At 41.5% G+C, this 20,262-nt stretch overlaps 1 protein-coding gene across 1 annotated transcript in view; it reads right to left on the reverse strand.

The window, feature by feature from the left end:
• Window positions 1-3,083: 3,083 nt before the first annotated feature.
• Window positions 3,084-20,262, reverse strand: part of LOC138004529 (heterogeneous nuclear ribonucleoprotein H3-like) — a 22,280-nt gene continuing 5,101 nt past the window's right edge. The window contains exons 3-9 of the mRNA XM_068851068.1: window positions 14,785-14,896; window positions 11,736-11,923; window positions 9,509-9,647; window positions 7,779-7,943; window positions 6,844-7,229; window positions 5,613-5,729; window positions 3,084-4,314 (exon numbers count right to left, since the gene is read on the reverse strand). Of these exons, the coding sequence (XP_068707169.1) occupies window positions 3,749-4,314; window positions 5,613-5,729; window positions 6,844-7,229; window positions 7,779-7,943; window positions 9,509-9,647; window positions 11,736-11,923; window positions 14,785-14,896 (1,673 nt within the window). The 3' untranslated portion in view covers window positions 3,084-3,748. The remainder of the gene's footprint in view (window positions 4,315-5,612; window positions 5,730-6,843; window positions 7,230-7,778; window positions 7,944-9,508; window positions 9,648-11,735; window positions 11,924-14,784; window positions 14,897-20,262) is intronic.

The raw sequence follows: 20,262 nt of genomic DNA on the forward strand, positions 1-20,262 counted from the left end.
GTGGACTTAAAACTTGGTTTATGTCTGTGGTGAGTGGATGAAACCATCCATCCTGCATGAAAAGACTTCATCCGTTAAATCGCCCAGAAGGACGCAGTGAAATATCTGCAATTGCCTCTTTTGGAAGTTTACATTTAAAGATAGCTCCAATCTCGACCCCAGAGCTCTTCTCTTGACTGAGGGAGAGAAGAGCTCTGGGGAACCCAAAAAAAAGTGTCTTCTCATTGGTTTTCGTGGAGAACAATCAAAAGCGTCTCTAATTGGTGCATTCATGTTAGCACTAGGAGTGAGCAGGCGCCGTACATACATATACATACATAACTTTATTTCGATTCGCATTTTTTTTAGAGTAGCAAAGAAATATGCTTATATCTCCGAATGTAATCTAAAATAACAATGCAAATTACACAGTAACAACGATATTAAATTACAATAGCTTAGATTATAATATTACGATAAAACTAAACAAAAGTATGTACAATGAGATAAGACATAATAAAAACTAACATATATGTGACTTGATATTGTTCCTAAAATTAGTTACACTGGGTGCGGTTCTAAGTTTATCAGTAAAGATATTCCAGTATCTAGTAGCAGTGAATTTAAATGAGTTTTTGCCACAGTTTGTAGTGTTCACACGAGGTTGGTACAACTTATTTATACCTCTAAGCCCTTGGGTATTGCGTCTCAGAATAAGTAAGGATGTGATATACGCAGGTGTTAAAGCATGAAATGCCTTATAGACCATTAGAAGCATGTCTTGTATTCTTCTTGTAAGGTTCAAATTGCCAAATTTTGGCCATAAGGACCTTACGCCGCATGTTCGCATGTTCACATGTTTCCCGACGGATTACAATAAAATAGACTAACTTTACCGAATATTATTTTGATTGAGTACTATTGAAAGAACTGACTTAATTATGTACTTACATTGCATGCACCTTACTTATTTTTTGTCTGCACGACGTGGACATGCGACTTAATTCCGGAATTGCACCGGTTTCACCTCACTTACATGAAGTTATCAGCCACGACAACACTTATTTAAAGCTAACCTTTTTAAAATGGGTGCTTAGACTTAATAGGCCATTTACGAGTTCATGTCTGCCTCCTCTTCAAAGCGAGTCTAAGTGCGAAGTTTTTGTTATGAAAATTAGCTCTCATTCTTATGTAAAGTAGAACTAATATTACCATCACAAAAACTTCGCACTTAGACTCTCTTTGAAGAGGAGGCAGACATGAACTCGGAAATGGCCTATTGACCAACGCTGTTTAAAATGGATGTTTAGGCTTAGCACTAACTGTAACGCTGCTTACGACCAATAGTACTCACTTGAAATAGTATTTTTGGGGTAGCTATAGTCCATAGACTAGGGGTCAGTGTTTTCAACTCTCCCAGCAGAGTATTCTTTTCTTTTTGCATTCGATGGGATGACGAGTCCGAAAAATGGGTCGAACCTGGGCGGCGGTTACGACCGCATCCTCACGTGATACCTCATGTTGTGTGGGCTCACTTAACAACAGCGGAATTACTGTAAATGAATGCGCGCGACAAACCAGGCTCAAAGTCACATTTAGCAAACATGTGTATCATGGAGATTGCGGTTTGAAGAGCGTCGTCCAAGGTTGAGGACGGCGGTTGGATCAAACCCATGGCAGAGGTCTCTTTTCCCGTTCCCCGTCAGCCCAACGAACGCAGCAAGGAAAGAGACCTCTGAAAACGAATACGGGGACGACCGAATTTACCGTCTGAAGCTTGTACCCCCAAATTTTGCATAAGCATTGTTTCCAGTTCCTCTTGAGACTTACAATGGTCCAAAGAGAAAACCAAAACATTGCTCATTCAAAATTTGGGGGAACAAACAAAAAGTACTATAGTATTTCCCGAAATGGCCTATTCATTCTTAGACTCTTTTATAGACCTTATTCATAAATGGCGGTCACATTTAGAATTTTTTTATCCACTTGCAAATTAGCCTACAAGGCCTCATTTTAGATCAAGAATTCTTTTCAATTCCTTGTATGGTATCGAGGCTTGGTAGGCTAATTTGCACTTCGACAAAAGAATTATAAATTGACCTCCATTTATGAATAAGGTCTACGGTTTGGTGTGTTGTCAAACGATTATCGTTAAATCGTGATTTCCTCTGAATTTGCGATTACAGTTAATTTAGAGCACTGGTCCCCGGGAGTTATGGTAAACGAGCAAAGAGGAAAACAACCATATCCTTAGTCGCCTCTACGAAGGTAGAATGAAGGGGTAGTTTCTAAAGAAACTGTGGTGCTGCGTCGGTGGGGAAGTAGTATACAAAAATTTGGTTCATCAACGGAGTTGATAATGTAAATTGACCACCGTACAGAGATTCTAAAAGCTAAGGTAGGCACGGCTTTTTGCCGCTTGCCTACTGACGACGGAACTACCCTTTACCTTAAGCGCAACCCCTGGTTCCAAAATGTTCTACTACTTGAAGATTGGTTATCGACTTTTCCAATTTACCGTCAATTGTCTCTTAGAAAGTGATTATATAGATTTTCAAAGAACGCATTAAGATATTAGGTTATGGTATTCTCAGTTAGAAGCATGGTGATCATCTTGAAAGGTTAAGGGCTGGTAAACGAGAGGTCACAGGTTCGAGTACCTTGTACAGAAAGTAACAAGTTCGGCGTTTAAATATGTTACTTTTCCAGAATTCCTAATGAACTGCCAGTGTTTTAAATTGACGATAATAGAAAGTTCTGGGCAAACTAGGAATTAATGATGATCGTAAATTGCCCCACTAAATTCAAATAAGAGAATGGGTCAGTTTTCCACACTGTTACTGTGGCCGGGCGTAAACTGGACAGAGGTAAAAAGAAAAGGCAAGGGAGTTAGAGAGAAAAGCTACCTTACCCCTACCCGATTCGTCGTTTCTTGCGCGGCCACTACCAAACCGCCTGTTTGACAACCATTTTTGCAGTATGGGCAAAAAGGAATGACAACTTTGGTAACAAGATCAAATTTTCAAGCGCGCGTCAACAATCTAAATGCCACAGTTGTAAGATCTGACAGAACCAAACGGGAAAAACAACTATTCACTATAACATACACGCCGGCAGAAAGTTTATTCTAAAATCAAAATGATTTCCTTAAAAAGAAAATGCTTCAAAATGACAATGCGCTAAGCATCATCACCCGTCTCTTACAAGAAGCCGGCATAAAACGCACGATTAACTGATGATGATCCGTTTCCGTTCACGCGTTGCAGCATCTCTCACAAAAAATGCTACGCCATTAAAACGCCAGTTAAAAAAATATACAAAGCAATGGAGGAATCCTAGATTAAATTACGGAACTACAAGAATGCCTTCACTACTTTACTTAGCCTACCACTAATGTATACAATCCAGTGTTGAAACCACTACCCAGCAAATATGAATGGGCTTTTTAGTCAAGTTGTTTGAAGCAAACTCAACACAAATCTGTTGTACAATCTACAATGTTAGCTTCACCAAGTCCATCAGTCTTAAGATCAATCCACATTAATGTTACACTGAATAACGCTGATCACCAGGAGTGTCAGATGATTACGCCTTGGAAAATAAAACTGTAAAGACTAAACAAGTAGACTTCGGCGACCGAAGATTCAATCACTGATACCCAGGATAGGACACCATGCCAGCAGTTCCTGTGGTCTGAGGGTCTTGCTTGATCTGCGTCTGCATGTTACCGAAGTACGACGTACTAGCAGTTGCCCCGTAGGCTGAAGTGTCAGCATACGCAGCCTGCTGCTGTTTGTTGTTGTTGCTGCTGCTGGTTAAATGGGGTGCTCTGTTGGGCAGGAGTGCTGTAGGCAGTGGCTTGTGCCGCATAACTCCCTGTATTCATCCCGGTGGCCATCCCAGTAGTCATTCCAGTATTCATTCCTGTGTTCATCCCTGAAGACATCTGACCTCCGAACCCTGTACCCCCGAAGCCTGTGGTTTGCCCATAAGAAGTCTGTGAGCTGTAGCTTGCAGTGCTTGGACCTGCATTGAATGCGCCTGCATTGCTGCTGAAGGCACTGCCTTGATTTCCAAAGCTGCCACCACCTCCTCCGGCCATCTGACTGCCAAAGTTACTCTGCTGTTGCTGTTGCTGTTGTTGTTGTTGTTGTTGCTGCTGCTGTTGGTTGTTGAAGCCACTGCTCTGATTTCCTTGGCCTCCAAACCCGCTCATGTTGTTTTGATTACCGCTAAAGCTGCTACCTCCACCGCCAAAGTTGCTATAGTTATTTCCATCGCTAAAGTTTCCTCCGAAGTTCCCACCACCAAAGTTATTGCTGCTAAAACTGCCACCTGCAATAAGAGCACACTAACCATTTAACCACGATCCAGGAGAATAAATAAAGGCATCATAATATCTTGTTTACAGTTTAATCTAGAATGACAATCAATGGCGTTGCAACAAGTACAATGTTCGAGACTTTGGTGTGAGGATAGCTAAGGAAGTCATTTTCACAGAATAAATTACAAATTGTGAATCTTGACATTCCAACAAACGCTTTAACACAATTGTCTTCAACTTTATTTATTTTTATAATAAAAAGATCTTACAATAGACTGGCCTACAAAATAGCTGTTAAACCAACTTTTTAAATTATCAATGGCATCTCAATATGGTCGTTTTCTCTTTTCAAGATAATTATCAGAAAGCAATCCGTGAAGTACTGGTAAATTTCTCTTTAGGGAGATCTCTAATAAATGACAAGGTATCTCATTCCATATTCGTATTCTCAGTATTCGACTGGAACTAGCTTGCAATGGAGGCTAGTGCGGGGGAAAATATTTGTAAAAATTTAAATTTGAAACGAAATCCATTGCAGTTAGTTCCAGTCCAATACTGAGAATACGTACATGGTTTATTAGGATATACAGTAGTCTTGAGTGTCTCACAGTTTCATGGTGTACCGGTATTTCACGCCACACGGCCCTTGGTAAAAGGTGTCACAAGTGGCTGCATTTCCAATACTCCCTCCTTTGTTTTTACCCTGTTAAATCCCGAGAGCGGGACTTCTAGATTTTACTATCAATGGAGGCTGCTTCAGGGATGAATGGCTTAATTTTCACAAGTGCTTGACAAATGCTTGATGTGTAAATTAACTGTGTAAATGAAGGTTTTAAAGGGGCTATGTCACGTTTTTTTACGTTGTCTAGGGGAAATCTTAAGTTAATCACGACTTTAAACTTGAAAATGGTGATGTGGAATTACTTTAATTTACTGATAAAATTATCGTTATACCACAAACAAGATGATTTTGAACAAAAACGACTTTCATCCAGGCGATATGCCATAAACTTTACAAAAGGTCAGGCCGACCTTTTTTTCAAGATTACCCAAATGCAATCCGTTCCAATCTTGTCCATTTGTGATCCATGCCTCTCTTTCCTTTTGCTTTTGTTGTTCAACAGTTTTAAGTGGTTATTGTGGTATTGTCTTTCTACTTTTTGGGTATTTTCATTACTTTGGATGTCATGAAATTACATCATTTTGCGTGACATAGCCCCTTTAAGTGAAAATTAAGTTGGGTTTTTTTTCACATCCAAGCAACCTTGAAATAAGTTGGCTTGAGAAAATTAGCAGGAAAAGTTCTTACCACCACTGTTTCCACCACCAAAATTTTGTCCTCCGCCACTTGAGCCACCCCAACCTCTTCCAGAGACATCTTCCATACCAGGCTGGGACCGCAAAAACAACTCAATGTAACGATGGCCTACAAGGAAAACACACTCTTAAGTGAGAAATACGTCAACATTTTCTGTAAAACGGCACAAGAAGCACGTTAAGCTAAGGTGGCTGGAACCAGTTTCACCACTTTTAAGAGACCTTGTTAAAAAGGTTTTAACTACTATACTGTATCGTGAAACACAGCAATGTTATGGCACTACTACCACTACTACTACTAATAATAATAATTGGCAGTGCTAATCACCCCTTACTTGTAGTATTGAGGACTGAATTGTGAAGGGCACAGCTCACAATATCAGGCTGAAAGTGCCTCTGGCTGCGGCTATACAGTCCATGTTGATGTTGGAGCACATCACCACAGCTAGATGTTAATTACCGGTAGCTGTGAGTCGATTTTGATGAGGGAGGAAACCCGGAGTACCCGGCAAAAAACCCTTGAGTCAGGTTGAAATCAACTGAAACTCAACCCACATGCAAGCCGGGCCAGTTGAACCCTGGGCTAGCAGTGGTGGGAGGCTCGATAGATAACTACTAATCCACCCTGACTCCTGTATGAAACACCAGTAATTATGATGATTTAACCCTTTGACGTCCAAACCGGCCGCAACTGGCCAGACTTTTACTCTGTCTAATGCCAGACGATTTTACTCGTCAATGGGCTAATCACTCACTGAAAAACTATGTCCCCATTAACCCTTTGACGTCCAAACCGGTCAGACTTAGTATTTTACTCTAACCCCAGATGATTTTACTCGTCAATGGGGAACCCCTGGGAGTCAATGGGTTAAATAAATGTGCCCACTAATGGGATGTAATAGGTTACCATGGCAACATGAAAGCTCTCCAAAAACACCCTATATTTCGCCTTTACTTGCTTATAAATGAACTCGGTGACCCCAATTATTTATTGTAGAATAGTAATAAGCAATCTGAGATAAAACAATCAGCAAAGTATAAAAATATTCATTCACAGCTCTACAAAAATAACGTGCATGTACATGTAAATTAACATCAGACATTTTTATCCCCAAAATTTGAGCAAGTCACCTAAACATTCAGATGTAGCTTTTTTCCTGTTTATAATCAGAAAAGTAGTCAATGTTATTACAACATCTAGAGAAATTACAAAAAGACCCTACCCATTGATTGCTTGTTCTTCAACATGGCAGCTTGGGCATCCTCGTGGGTTGCAAAGTCAACATCAACTTGGCCACTAAATGAGCCACCTGAATACTCCATCCAAACATTTACAGGATTAAGGGGCATGAAGAACTGCTTTACATCACTTTCTTTTGCAGCAAAAGGCAAACCTCGCATGTGTACTGTATGACCAGTGGAGGACATCGACCCAAAGTTACCACCACCACCTCCACCACCACCTCTGCCCTGATTGCGGAATCCACCTCTGCCACCCATCCCTCTTCCACCGCGCCCACCCCTGCCTGATCCTCCACGTCCACTTCCATAACCATTGTAGTCACTACCATAGCCACCTCCAAAAACAGGACCTCCTCGCCCTCTGAATCTAGTGAGAACAAAGGAATTAAGCCACAATATTTCAAGACCTATTTCTGTCTGAAATTTGAAAGTTGGGGTTGATACTAAGAGAGTAAAAACCTTGCACCCATTACATCTGACTTCAGCCATTTTAGGTTGGAACCATGGCATGCAAGGAAGGCATTTAATAATGACAACACTGCATCACAGTGTCCCTTGATGAATTAAAGGGGGCTACACTTGCAATATTTATCAAATATATAAATAATAATTAACGTTCTTTATCAGCTCATTGACTCCAAGGAGTGGGACGTAATACACTTTTCTTGGTCTAATGCCAGACGATTTTACTCGTCAATTGGGGCAGTCCAGGTGTCAATGGGTTTAGAATCTCCCACGGAACAATCAAATGTCATGACAAACACAGCAGCAACTTTCACTTGATGAGCAACGCCAAAAAATGTGGACGATCGAATAAATGGATCTGCTCGTCACGGACAAAACATATTTTGCTCAGCCTTGCCCAATAATTGTTTATTATTATTATTATTATTATTATTATTATTATTATGAGCACCTTCTCCCATCTCCTGCTACAACACCACCAAATCGCCCACGTCCACCACCAAAGCCTCCAGGAGATCTGTCATAGGGACCAGGTCGAGTTGACATCAAAGGCTTTAATTTGGGTTTGGACACATATTTTATGTCTGCCTTAGAGCTCTTGAATATTTCAATGTACCTAAGGGAAAACAAGCAACCAAATGTTGATGCAAACACTTTTTTGACAAACTAGGCTTAAAATGGCCCTCATTTTATTTTCAAAACACATGGCAGTACCACAAATGAAAGAATAATAATAATACAATGTAAATGTAACTACTTAATATTCACAACTATACAATATACCACTAATCTTAAGTATGTTTCTGAAAAAGGCTAAAAGTACAATACATACATGCTCTATTGACCCTGCCTTGTTTTAATGATATAATGATGTGCAAGTCCAAGAAATAGTCTTACAGTGCAACGTGCCTTACGGTGGCCACCCAACAAACTTTGACATTTGACAATTACGTGTAAATATGTCAACTCAACAACCCATGCAACGGTGTTCAACTTACAACTGTGCGAACTTTGCCAAGGAGGCCTGACAGTCAATCAAATTCACACATCCTGTTGGCGGACAATTTGTAAAAAACTTTGTTAGGTGGCCACGGTAAGGTGCGTCGCACTGTAATGTTAGTCCTTGACTTAAACAATGACACAAAAGATAAAATGTTGTAATACCATAATAATAAATAAGGCAAATGACCTACTACACTTCCTACACCCAAGAAAACAGATTGAAGTCACCAGAGAAAAACGTTAATTTTTTCGACAACTGAACCAAGGAATCCTTTTTTGTTAACAAAAATATAAGATAAAATAGAAATGAAACTTTAATATTGCCAGCCAACTTTGCAACTTGAAGGCTAGACATTTTTTACACTAAAAATTAAGAAGTAAAATAAGCAAGATACATGTATATGTACGTGTACATTAGTCACAAAAATACTTTCACATAAAGACAATACATACCGTACTCCACAACAACAGACAAGTAATAATAATAATTTACTGTGTTTGCACATTTAAAGATAATACTCACCTACAAGCAACTTCACTGTGCAATTTTAGAGTACAATACTTTGCATGTTTCAATGATTTTTTTTTCACAAAACCTTATTGTGTTGGTCCACAAGACCTCGCTGATCTTAGAGTCAGGTTACTGAGCTGATATGGCTTATAAGCGATTGAAAAAGCGATTCATCTTAGCTTTTTGCACTGCCTGCAAATTCATGTTATAACACAGTAACGCTTAACTTTAAAAACGTCGACTTGTGAACTTTGAAACAGTTGACATGTCACCATTAATCCTTTTACATCAGTCACTACCCAGTCCAGCTAATGCAGCACTATAGTTTCCCTGAATAGTTAGTTCATTTTGTTCATCCACATGGACAATTTGCTATTATAATTTTGAGTTTTCAGTAAAGCCCTATGTTTTAATGGGAGGCTTTTCAATTCAGCACACCTTTTTGGTGACTTTGCTACCTTTCAATTTCTTACACCAGATCCCAGTCAACAATATTTTTTTAATTAAAAAAGCCACAACCTAAATTTTGCACTGCAAAGTTAATTAATAAAGGCGATCACACATGTAAGGCTTAAAGAAACCAACCATTGAAACCACTGTTACAAAGTAATCAGTTTAAAAAAATTGTGCCCATGGTCCCATCAGACCCGCACCATTACTATCCCCACCTGTGCCCTATGGATTCTTTGTTTTTTTTCATAGCTTGTGTAGCTAATTCAGGAGAAGCAAATTCCACAAAAGCATCCCCCGTGGTCCTCCCGTCCTCATCCAGAGTGATTGTTATCCCATTAGGAACTATCTCCAGCCCTTTGAATTCCAGTAGAGAGCAAAGAATGTAAACCAATAACTGTTATAGTGAACACACCCAACAACTACAGCATTTCAGATATGTTTTTGAGACAGGGTGCACACACAGAATCTAAAAGCATTAAAACTGGGCCTGATATCAGTAAGGTTCAATGGTCTTTGTGCATTCTCCAAGGTTGTCAAAGCAGTAGGTTGCTGCCAGAAAATTATTATACAAGCAGCATACAGCATTATCTGCTGATAATCTGGTATATTTAAAAGACATTAAATTTTCTCAACTGCCAACTTGACAACCTTAGAGCACTGACATGCTTGAGTCAGGTGACCCTAGGATTGTCTCTTATCTGAAACACTGTACTAGTTCATAGGGCTTTGTTCATACAAGGGTGATATAAAATTGGTTTTTGACATACTGGCAGATAAGAGGTGCAGTTGCAGTCAAACATTTACTCGGAATAATACTGTGGTATAAGTATTTGTTGCAATGATATAAGATTAAGAAAAAAGAAGTATCTTTTCTGCCCTCATCAAACAAACGTTAGGAAAGTCTTGACACTGTTTGTTCCCAAATCAACTTTGATTGTGTTTTCCTTTTAAAGTCACAATGAGATACACTAGGAGCACTTAAATTAAAGGTCGACTAATATCAAAGACAGATTGTGAGAGCTGTCCCCTACATTGCTGCTGACATCCCTTAATTCATAGACAAGGAACACTTTGACAATCTCCTCAAAGGGATAATTTTGGTCCACAACAGTGTTTAGTTTGACAAGAAGTACATGTATAACATCCAAAATACTTTGTAGATAAAAAATCTTACTACCAAGAAAGGTGTTATTCTCTGTGGATCATAGTGATAGTAAGGGAATTGTTTGTGTCAAAAGAGGACCCCCAGACAAGGAACACTTTGACAATCTCCTCAAAGGGATAACTTTGGTCCACAACAGTGTTTAGTTTGGCAAGAAGTATAACATCCAAAATACTTCGTATATAAAAAAATCTTACTACCAAGAAAGGTGTTATTCTCTGTGGATCATGGTGATAGTAAGGGAAATTGTTTGTGTCAAAAGAGGACCCCCAGTCAGTATGTTTTGGCTGTTAAAATGATGGTCTTTATCAGGCAATGTTGACATCTGGTTATGCATTAGTATGAATAGCATTGTGATTGGTGCATTTGTATCCTTGCTTAGGATGTTGTTGATTGAAAGATTTTGATCCCTGTCATTTAAACTATGGATTCTTCCAACAGCAGTATCCAAGCTGGTATTGGATTGTTTGATTCTGGACATCCACACCTCTGGCCCTTCAATTCCACTTTCCCTCCTTACATAGAGTGGTTAAGTGTGATGTCACAAATATTTAAAATTATGAAATTATGGAATTCATTAAGATCTTACGAAAGTACATGATTAAGAATGACCATTTGCAAAAAATCAGCATCTTATTGCAGTTTGGGGATGAGATATTGGCCCTTTCATGCTACAGTGACTCAATACAAATCCTTGTAATTTTGTCTTGGTTCCAACCCTTTGGAACAAAGACAAAATTACAAGGATTTGTATGGAGTTACTGAAGCATGGAAGGGCTAATATCTTACCCCCATATTGCAACAATATGCTGATTTTTGGCAAGCGACCATTCTTCATAATGTACTTTCAGAATATCTCAGTAAATCCCATAATTTTAAAAATTTAGTTTTTCTGACATCATCACTTTACCACTCTATTGGAAGGGCAAGTCTTGTGTGAACAGACTCTTTAACAAGGTATTGCAACACTTGCTTCAAACCAAGGGATTCCACTGAGGGAACAATATGCAGTCTGAACAACAAGGTTGAAATCCTCCAAACAACAACAGTCCAAGCAAGGATTAAAACAGACCAGTAACCTCCACTACTTTTAACACTGACAAAGGTACAGAGCCATACTGGAGAAAGTCATGCATATCTGATGTCAATCTCTCTCTGACAAGCTCTTTTTTCGGCACAAGTGCAATAAAATTATGTTGATGATAAAACAGTTTGGTTTTCAAAAGTGGGACTTGTACCAATATCAATCTACTTAATAATGGTTAAGAAATTGTTTTCACCTGTAAAGAACTGGGCAATTTCTTCCTTGGATACTTGAAAGGGTAATCCTCTGAGCCGAACCACTGTTTCATTGCCTCTGTCTTGGGGTTGACCCATCCTCTTACAAGTCCATTCCATCTCCCCGGATTTGGACTCAAACACCTCCACGTATCTCTTGCCAATAAAGTTGTTGCTTTTAGAAAGGGCTCTAAAGATAATATTACAGTAACATTATGATGTGTAGCACAATCACCGTACCCACTTGGGGGTGACTCAGAAACATTTCCTGATTTATTCAGTTTAACGTCTTCAATGAAGCTATATTTTTGCTGAATGCTAAGGTTATCCTTGTTGATTAGCATACAGGGTGTAAAAAGGGTAAGCGACTTTCCTTTCTTGAGAAAACAAAGGAAAAGGATAGAAAAATAGGAAAATTTTGAGTGTAACGTGTAACACAATTTTCAAATTGAAAGTCTTCAAAACCATTTTTCATAAGAGAGAACAATTATGTGGATTAACGGACAATAACCAGTGATAACACGCAGTAAATACTACATATGAGCCAAATTAGAACAGTTCAAGTTTATTAAAACACATTAAAAAGATTCAAAATTCCGTAGTTTCCTTACTGTAACGCTGTGTTTTGGAATTCTGGCGCTCACTAGGTTATAGTTTGAAACAAGTCTTCAATTGATATCTGTGGCTTCAAAACCATCTCAACTAAATGCTCATACCTTGTGCTTTAACATACAGAAAAATTAGTTTGAGGGATCCACTACGAATGTAGAAATCACTCCTCAAAACAGTCGCTACGCTTTTTCTGTTCCGCAATTACGCAATAATATTTTTCGAGACCACTTCTTTCAATGTTGCTCCTGCTTCAACCAAGGCGTAAGTGGGTTCCAACCAAGCATTTTCTGAATGCTCACAAGTTCCACTAGCTATTTCCACAGTTTCGTCATCGTAGCTTTCAGGGTCGCGAAAATATTAGCCTTTGACTGAGTCGCTACGTTTTTTTTAACATGCCGGGCCATATTGAACCAAGTCTTGAGTGCCAGTGAACATCACAAATCTACTTCGCAAAGAAGCCATGATTTCCATGTGCTTAACAAGGCTTGGTAACCTTTCCTCTATGGATATTATTGGGAAGTCCACAATGTCTTTTCAGGGGCAATTTTCAGGAAATTGAGAGAGACATCTGCTCTGACCTCAAATTGTAAAGTGGAGCAAAAAAGTGGAGCAGAAAGCCAGCGTTTAGGGTGTCGATAGAACTAAATGAGGGGATGCTATCCTCCATGTAGTGAAAGCTTTCTGTTTTTACTTTTTATTTGCCTCAAAGTTGACTATCTGTATGAAAGACCACGCCTGCAAGGGGTCATGGGTAAATCAAAAATTCAGTTTTAACGGACCAAACATTAATATTTTCCGAACAATTAGAAAGATACTTAAGTCTGGGTGTGAAATAAGCCAAAATAAGTGATTTTCACCCCAATAAACACAATTTCACAATTTTTGGGTATGTTACAGAAATGGGTACCGTGATCATGCTACTCATCTATCCAAATGTCATTTGTCATCTAAAATAGACGGGCCTGGAATAAAATGCTTATGCACTTTTTTGCCTTTAAATAAACTCTGTAAGAGACCCATTTGGTACAATATACTATCAAAGACAACACAAGCTTCTGCTGGGAAGTCAACAGTTCATGGCTAACTGCATGTTTCTCAAGGTGGGTAATGCACAAGGTTCTTGTCAAGATCCAGTAACAGGTTATTTTTACCGGCTTTTCAATCAAATGTTACATGTACCAGCTTTCTTCCTAACAAATTTCTGAAATTATCCTGAAAATAACTCGCGAACGATGCAAAAATGTGCAAGGTTTAATCGGTCCTTGACTTATAATTTCTCACATGACAAACAAAACAAAACAAAACTCATAAACCAAACAATACGAAGTTCGTAAAAGCATTTAAATCAGCCAGGCTTGTATAAAGAATGAAAAACAATCATTATCAACCAGCATTTTCAGGCAACACGAGTGACAATGCTTGCACGCAAACACGAGGTAATGCGCCAGGTTACTAAGCCATTGAACGATCGTGTTTTATTTGAAGAAACAGAAGTGCCTTTTAGAGCTTAATTCCGCCTTTGGAAAACGGAAATTTCCAGTGTCTATTTCATATTTGTGCTTGCGAGTATCTTCAACATTTAGAGTTGAACAAATCCTTTTCCATTTCAACTGGAATTGTTTACATTCATTTTGAAGTCTTTTGTCCACTGGGTTTGTTATGCCCAAGACAACGTTATTATGTTAATTTTGAATAAATTACTTAACTGGAACTTGGCTCAAAATCTTTGACCCGTGTATAAGTCGACGGCAATTTTTGGAGCTTCTTTTGAGGCCATAAAAGGTCGACTTATACACAAGTAAATACGGTAATGATTTTTTTTCCATGTTGGGATGTTATCACCTTCACAGTACATAATCTGCTGCAGAAATTAGCAATACTCGGCTTCAGAATGAACCAGCAGATTGAAGTCTATTGTGTTTGCTATCCAATCATTTCCCAGCCAGTCCAAGGTCCCATCATTCCTTGAGACATTTTGACAAAATGGTGTCCACACATGGAAAGTCGACAGGACAAAAGAGTCTCTGAATACACAAGTTTCACCGAAAACATGATTCTCACTGAATACATGTTATAGCAAATTTGACAGAATAATTTTGTGTCATAAATAATGATTCAATAAAATTATTCTTTTATGACCACTTTATTCTATAAAATTGAAAACAATGTTCATAAATTACTGACAACTCAGGAGTGTAGGGGCAGGTAACTTTGTTACCTGCTATTGTGTATTTGTTACCTTTCGTTCAAAAAATTGACAAGAACCCTGAATGCAAGGAGGGGTGTCAAGCATTCTCAGGAGTTTATCTCATCTATTTAACAGACTCAGTTCTAGACCACAGAAGCATGTAACTGGTCACAATGAAGACCTATGAATTTCCCAGGTATCTCTCCTCTACTCACGCACAAAATGACCCGGTATTTCCTCAGATTACTTACTTTTCCATGTCTTCTAAGGAAACAAGCTCCACAAAGCATTCACCACTGGGACGCCCTTCACTGCTGTAAGTGAAATGGATTCCATTCTTTGGGCCCCCACGAATGTTACAACCTTCAAAGAAAAAAAAAACCAAAGTGGTTCATTTTCAGACTTCCAACTAACCCAACCTTGGCAGCAAAAAGTGCTCCTTCCTTTGGGGTACACCGTAGGTGTATTGCCAGGTTCACTTCCATGTTGCCAGCCGTTTGCAGCAGATATCAGGAAGGTCTTGATATGTCAAATGAAATACCGTACTTACCCATGTATAACACGCACACCAATTTTGGACTGCGTTTTGAAAAAAAAGTTCAAGCAAAAAACAGAGAAATTGCTCTGGATAAGAACATTTGTTCTGCAACTTACAACAGTAAAGTAAATGAGCCTATGTAAGGTGTTTCAATGCTGAAACCTTCATATAAACTCTAACTCGTACATGCAGTCACAATCGAACAGTTCTCTCGTTCTCTTTAATGGTTTATAATTTAAAGAAACACTAAGGGGCTGCAGTACTGCGGTCAATCCGCCAAGAATTACTGCTGAATTGGTGTTTTCTCTGCGAATGCTACTTTCATGCTTTCAGTTACATGAGCTTAATAAATAAGCAGGCTTCTTCGTCTCCCCACTCCACCACATCACACACACCAAAATCTTTATTCCCTCAGCATCCATCCACCTTTCCTTTGGGTGGCACTGATAACTTGATGCTTGTTTTTAACTTTTAACACTCTTGAAAATCACCATTCGTCTTAATTTCAATCCATCACCAGCACACACCAACAAAGCAGTTGCACAATCTTGACAATCTTCTCTGTGGTGTTGTTGACCATTCAGTTTGGTAGCATGTCGAAGTTCAGTGGCATTTCGTCCATATTTCCAATCACATGTAGAGCGTAGATGTGTTCTTTGCCAAATTTTATAATATAACTGTGAAATCGGATGATCTTCAGTGAAATTAATGATGCGTAATTTATCAGACACAGTATAACTCCAGTGAGTTTTGTGGCCATTTTGATGTTTTAATTAATTGCTCAAAAATGAAGGCTATGTTGATGAGTTGTTCATTTAAATACCAAGGTTATATATTTAGTGGATCTAAATTTTTTTTATCTCTTGATTCAGCCTTTTACTTTTCAATCAAAAATCAATGTGTCTTTGTATGTGGCTGAATGTAATTTAGGCAAAGTTAAACTTGAGCCAATGCAGTCAGCGGCAGTCCGCGGGAAGCCATGCGCGGGGGGTTCGCTTTTAAAGGGTTTGTTGCAGGGGCATTTGTATTGCGTTCCAGCTACGTTCTCGTTCGCCTTTGTCTGCCATAGCTGAGTGCTTTCGCTTTCCGACCAGAATCATGACTTCTCGCCAAACGAATACCAGTCAGGAAGCGGCTTTGTTCGGAATTCCATCGTCCTTGGCTGCATCGATCTCCACTCCACCAGGCAATACGTCGTCTTCTGCGAGCCACGCTCTGGCGCCGAGTGTGTCTACTTCAAGCGGACTTTCTCCTGGTTCAACTGTGCCTTTTTCTCCGGAACTTGCTGCTTTCATTTCCCAAGCAGTTCAGGCCGCGGTTCAGTCTCATTTTGCTGCTTCATCGGCTCATCCGGTGCCGTCTAGTGCTGCTGTTTCAGCTCCTCCAGCTTCGCCCGCTGCTTCTGGGGGCATTCCTGCTCCCCTGAGCAGCTTGGCTTCTTCGTTTTTGGACTCCGGCGCGGGGTTCCAGTCGAATATTGTAGCTACACAAGGTAGGCCATTTCCTTTAGTAGTTCCTTCTTTCGTTCCGACATTTGCTTCGCCTTTAATGTCAACTGCTTCGTCATCGGCCCTCACGTCGAGCAGTCTCGCACTTGGGACATCCCAAGGTGTGGCGTGTAGCACAGGCATGGCTGCTACTTGTCTTGCGGATCAGCCGTTTGTCGTGGGCCCGGGCTTTTCGCCAGTTCCAGCGAAGCTGGTGAACCAGATCGTGGCAGGCAAGTACATTGACTTGTCGGAGCTGCTGGCCGCTAATCTCGACCACACCGAACAGGAGCCGCAGCTTTTGTTCGATGGTCGTCTCGTGCTAACAGCGCACCCCAAATGTCAACGTCGGAAAATTGAGGACATTGTCGCGTGGGTTGAGGCCTTTACCGTTTTTTCTTTAGTGATCGCATCTTTCTTCCCTCATCGCTGGAAGGACTTAACCTTGTACAAGCTCCTGATTTTGCACACTCATCGTCACTTCAACAGTCACATTTGGTTTTCTTACGATCAGGCTTTCTGCGAGCATGCAGCGGCTTCGAAGCTCACGGATTGGTCGGTTATGGATGCCCAGCTATTCAATTTCCATGCAGCTGGTTCTTCAGCCCGTGGCCGCCCATCAGATTCTTTGGAACCAGTGGGTTTGAGCTCCTCGCGGATTGTTTGCATGTCTTGCAACAAGGGCCGTTGCACAGCCCCGTACATGTCGTGCCGGTACGCGCATCATTGTAGCACTTGCCAATGAAGTGTCTCTTGGAAGGGTACTTGGCCCCTTTCCGTCCTCACCTTTACCCGACCTCCATGTGAGTAGCTTTGGAGTGATTCCAAAGCGGGGGCAACCTGGTAAATGGAGGCTCATTGTCGATTTGTCATCTCCAGGAGGGCTCAGTGTCAATGATGGCATCAACCCTGAGGATTTTTCCCTGCAATACATTACGGTTGACCAGATTATTTCTATGGTCTCCAAGTTTGGCCGTGGGGCTCTGATGGCAAAGTTTGACGTGGAGGCCGCTTATCGCAACATTGCAGTGCACCCCTCGGACTGGTATCTCCTGGGCATGCGGTGGGGGAATCAGTTCTATGTCCTTTGGTCTCCGCTCTGTCCCCCCACATCTTCAATTTAGTGGCAGATATGGTAGAATGGATCCTCATCCATTCCCACAATGTCCCTGATTTGCTGCATTATTTAGACGACTTCATCACCACCGGCCCTCCCAATTCTGACCAATGCGCTCGTAATTTAAACACGTCAGTTACTGTGTGCAATTCGTTAGGGCTCCCTCTTCACCCCGATAAGTGTCTAGGGCCTTCCTCGGTTCTGGTGGTACTAGGTATCGAACTTGATTCAAATGAACAGGTCGCACGCCTCCCGGCCGACAAGTTTGTGGCATTACAGCAGCTGATTACATCGTGGCTCTCCAGTCGCTGGTGCACCAGGAATCAATTAGAGTCCCTCATCGGTCATCTTCATCACGCTGCCAAGGTGGTCTGGCCTGGCTGCACCTTTTTACGCCGCATGATCAACTTGCTCTGCTGCTTTCGTTGGGATGATCATCCCATCACCCTCAATTCTGAGTTTAAGTTGGACCTTCAGTGGTGGCACCAGTTCCTCTCTTCTTGGCATGGTGTTTGTTTTTGGCTTTTTCCTGGCATGTCTGCTACTCCTGACCTCGAGGTGACTTCTGATGCTTCCGGCTCCCTAGGTTTTGGTGCCTTCTTCCAAGGAGCATGGTTTAATGGGTCTTGGGTTTCATCCCAGGCGTCCCAATCAATTGCTTATAAAGAACTGTTTCCCGTGGTGTTGGCTGCTCGCATCTGGGGTCCTCAATGGTCTAGGAGGCATGTGTTGTTTCGATGTGACAACGAAGCCGTCGTTCACATCTTAAATTCCCGTACTTCAAAGATTCCTTGTTTGATGCATTTGCTGCGCCATCTGCTTGCTTCCGCTGCCCATTTTAATTTCTCCTTTGCCTCTCATCATGTTCCAGGTGTCTCTAATCGTATTGCTGACGCCTTGTCCTGCTTTCATTGGCAGGCGGCTTGCTCCGGAAGCTCAGCTGTTCCCAGTGCCTGTTCCACATCAGCTTTTGGAGGAATTGACTGCTCTGTCTTAGAACAGCAGTGCCATCAGTTCCTGGTCCATGGCTTGGCTGCTTCTACCCGTAAATCCTACACGGCTGGACAAAAGAAGTTCATTAATTTTTGTACTCAGCTGGGCAAACTGCATTCTAGTGGTTCTCCATGCCCTGTTGACGAGTGGACATTGTGTCTTTTTGCAACTTTTTTGGCCGGGTCTCTTTGGCATTCTTCCATAAAGGTCTATTTGTCTGCCGTGCGCTCTCTACATATTGATGAGGGTTTCCCGGATCCTCTTCTTAACTGCCTTCATTTACAGCGTGTGGTTAGGGGCATTAAGCGCACTCAGGGCTCCTCTTCTTACTCACGCTTACCAGTCACAGATGCGCTTATGATGGTAATCTTTAAGTCTCTCGACCTCTCAGTTCCGGACCACTGTATGTTCTGGGCTGCGTGTACCCTTGGATACTTTGGCTTCTTGCGATCATTTGTGTGTCCAGGATATAGCCATGGACTCAGCCACTGATCCTTCATGCTTGCGCATTAAGATCAAAGCTTTCAAGACTGACCCTTTCCGCAAGGGTTGTTTTATTCATATCGGGAAGGGTTGTTTCCCCCTGTGTGCTCTTCAAGCTGTTATGCAGTATTTGTCCCTTAGGGGAAGTTCAGGAGGCCCCTTCTTCCTGCTCCAGGATGGCCGGCCCTTGTCTCGAGCTCTGCTCACTAGCTGGATCCGTCAAATTATGATGGCAGCGGGCATTCCTGGCAACTTTTCAAGCCATAGCTTCCGCATTGGAGCAGCAACGGTCGCAGCTCGCAATGGCGTCCCCGCCCACTTAATTCAGGCATTGGGACGTTGGACCAGCAATGCCTTCCAGTTGTACATACGCACACCATCCGAGGCCTTGGCGGGTCTCTCCAGTCAGTTGATTTCTTGAACTCCTTCACGTGGATTTGGACCTCGCGGGGCCCTTTGCGTCTCACCTTGAGGCTCTACAGACACTGTGCTTGGCCTTGAACATTTGTTATGCCCTGCGGATTTTGGCCATGCCCCTCATGTGGATTCTCTTGCTTGCTTGTGCCTTACAGTTGAGTGCTCTGCGGATGTTTGCTCTACTCTGCCAGACTGGCCGGTGTGTCGACCCTTTGGTAAGTACCTCTTGCTGGGCGAGGGGAAGGTGCTTGGTCTTCTCTTGGGGTGTTGTAGGTCCCACATTCACCCTGTTCGCGGGCCCTCCGCCCTTCCAAGCACCTTGTTGAGCGAAGGGTCTGGGTGGTTGCCGCTCTCAGGGTTGCCATGGATACCTGCAAGCTTGGCTGGCTTCACGCACGGCTCCACCTAAACCAAGGCAACTTTCCCAAGCTCATCGATTGGCGATGAGTCTAAATGTGGCTGAATGTAATTTAAGCGAAGTTAAACTTGAGCCAATGCAATCAGTGGCAGTCCGCGGGAAGCCATGCGCGGGGGTTTCGCTTTTACAGGGTTTGTTGCAGGGGCATTTGTATTGCGTTCCAGCTACGTTCTCGTTCGCCTTTGTCTGCCATAGCTGAGTGCCTTTTTGCTCCCACTCCTCCCTCCTCTTAGTGGTAAGTATGTGGGTTAGGTAAGTATTTCCACTGATTTATCA

This window comes from Montipora foliosa, chromosome 1, assembly GCF_036669935.1.
Source record: "Montipora foliosa isolate CH-2021 chromosome 1, ASM3666993v2, whole genome shotgun sequence".
NCBI classification, from domain to species: domain Eukaryota; kingdom Metazoa; phylum Cnidaria; class Anthozoa; order Scleractinia; family Acroporidae; genus Montipora; species Montipora foliosa.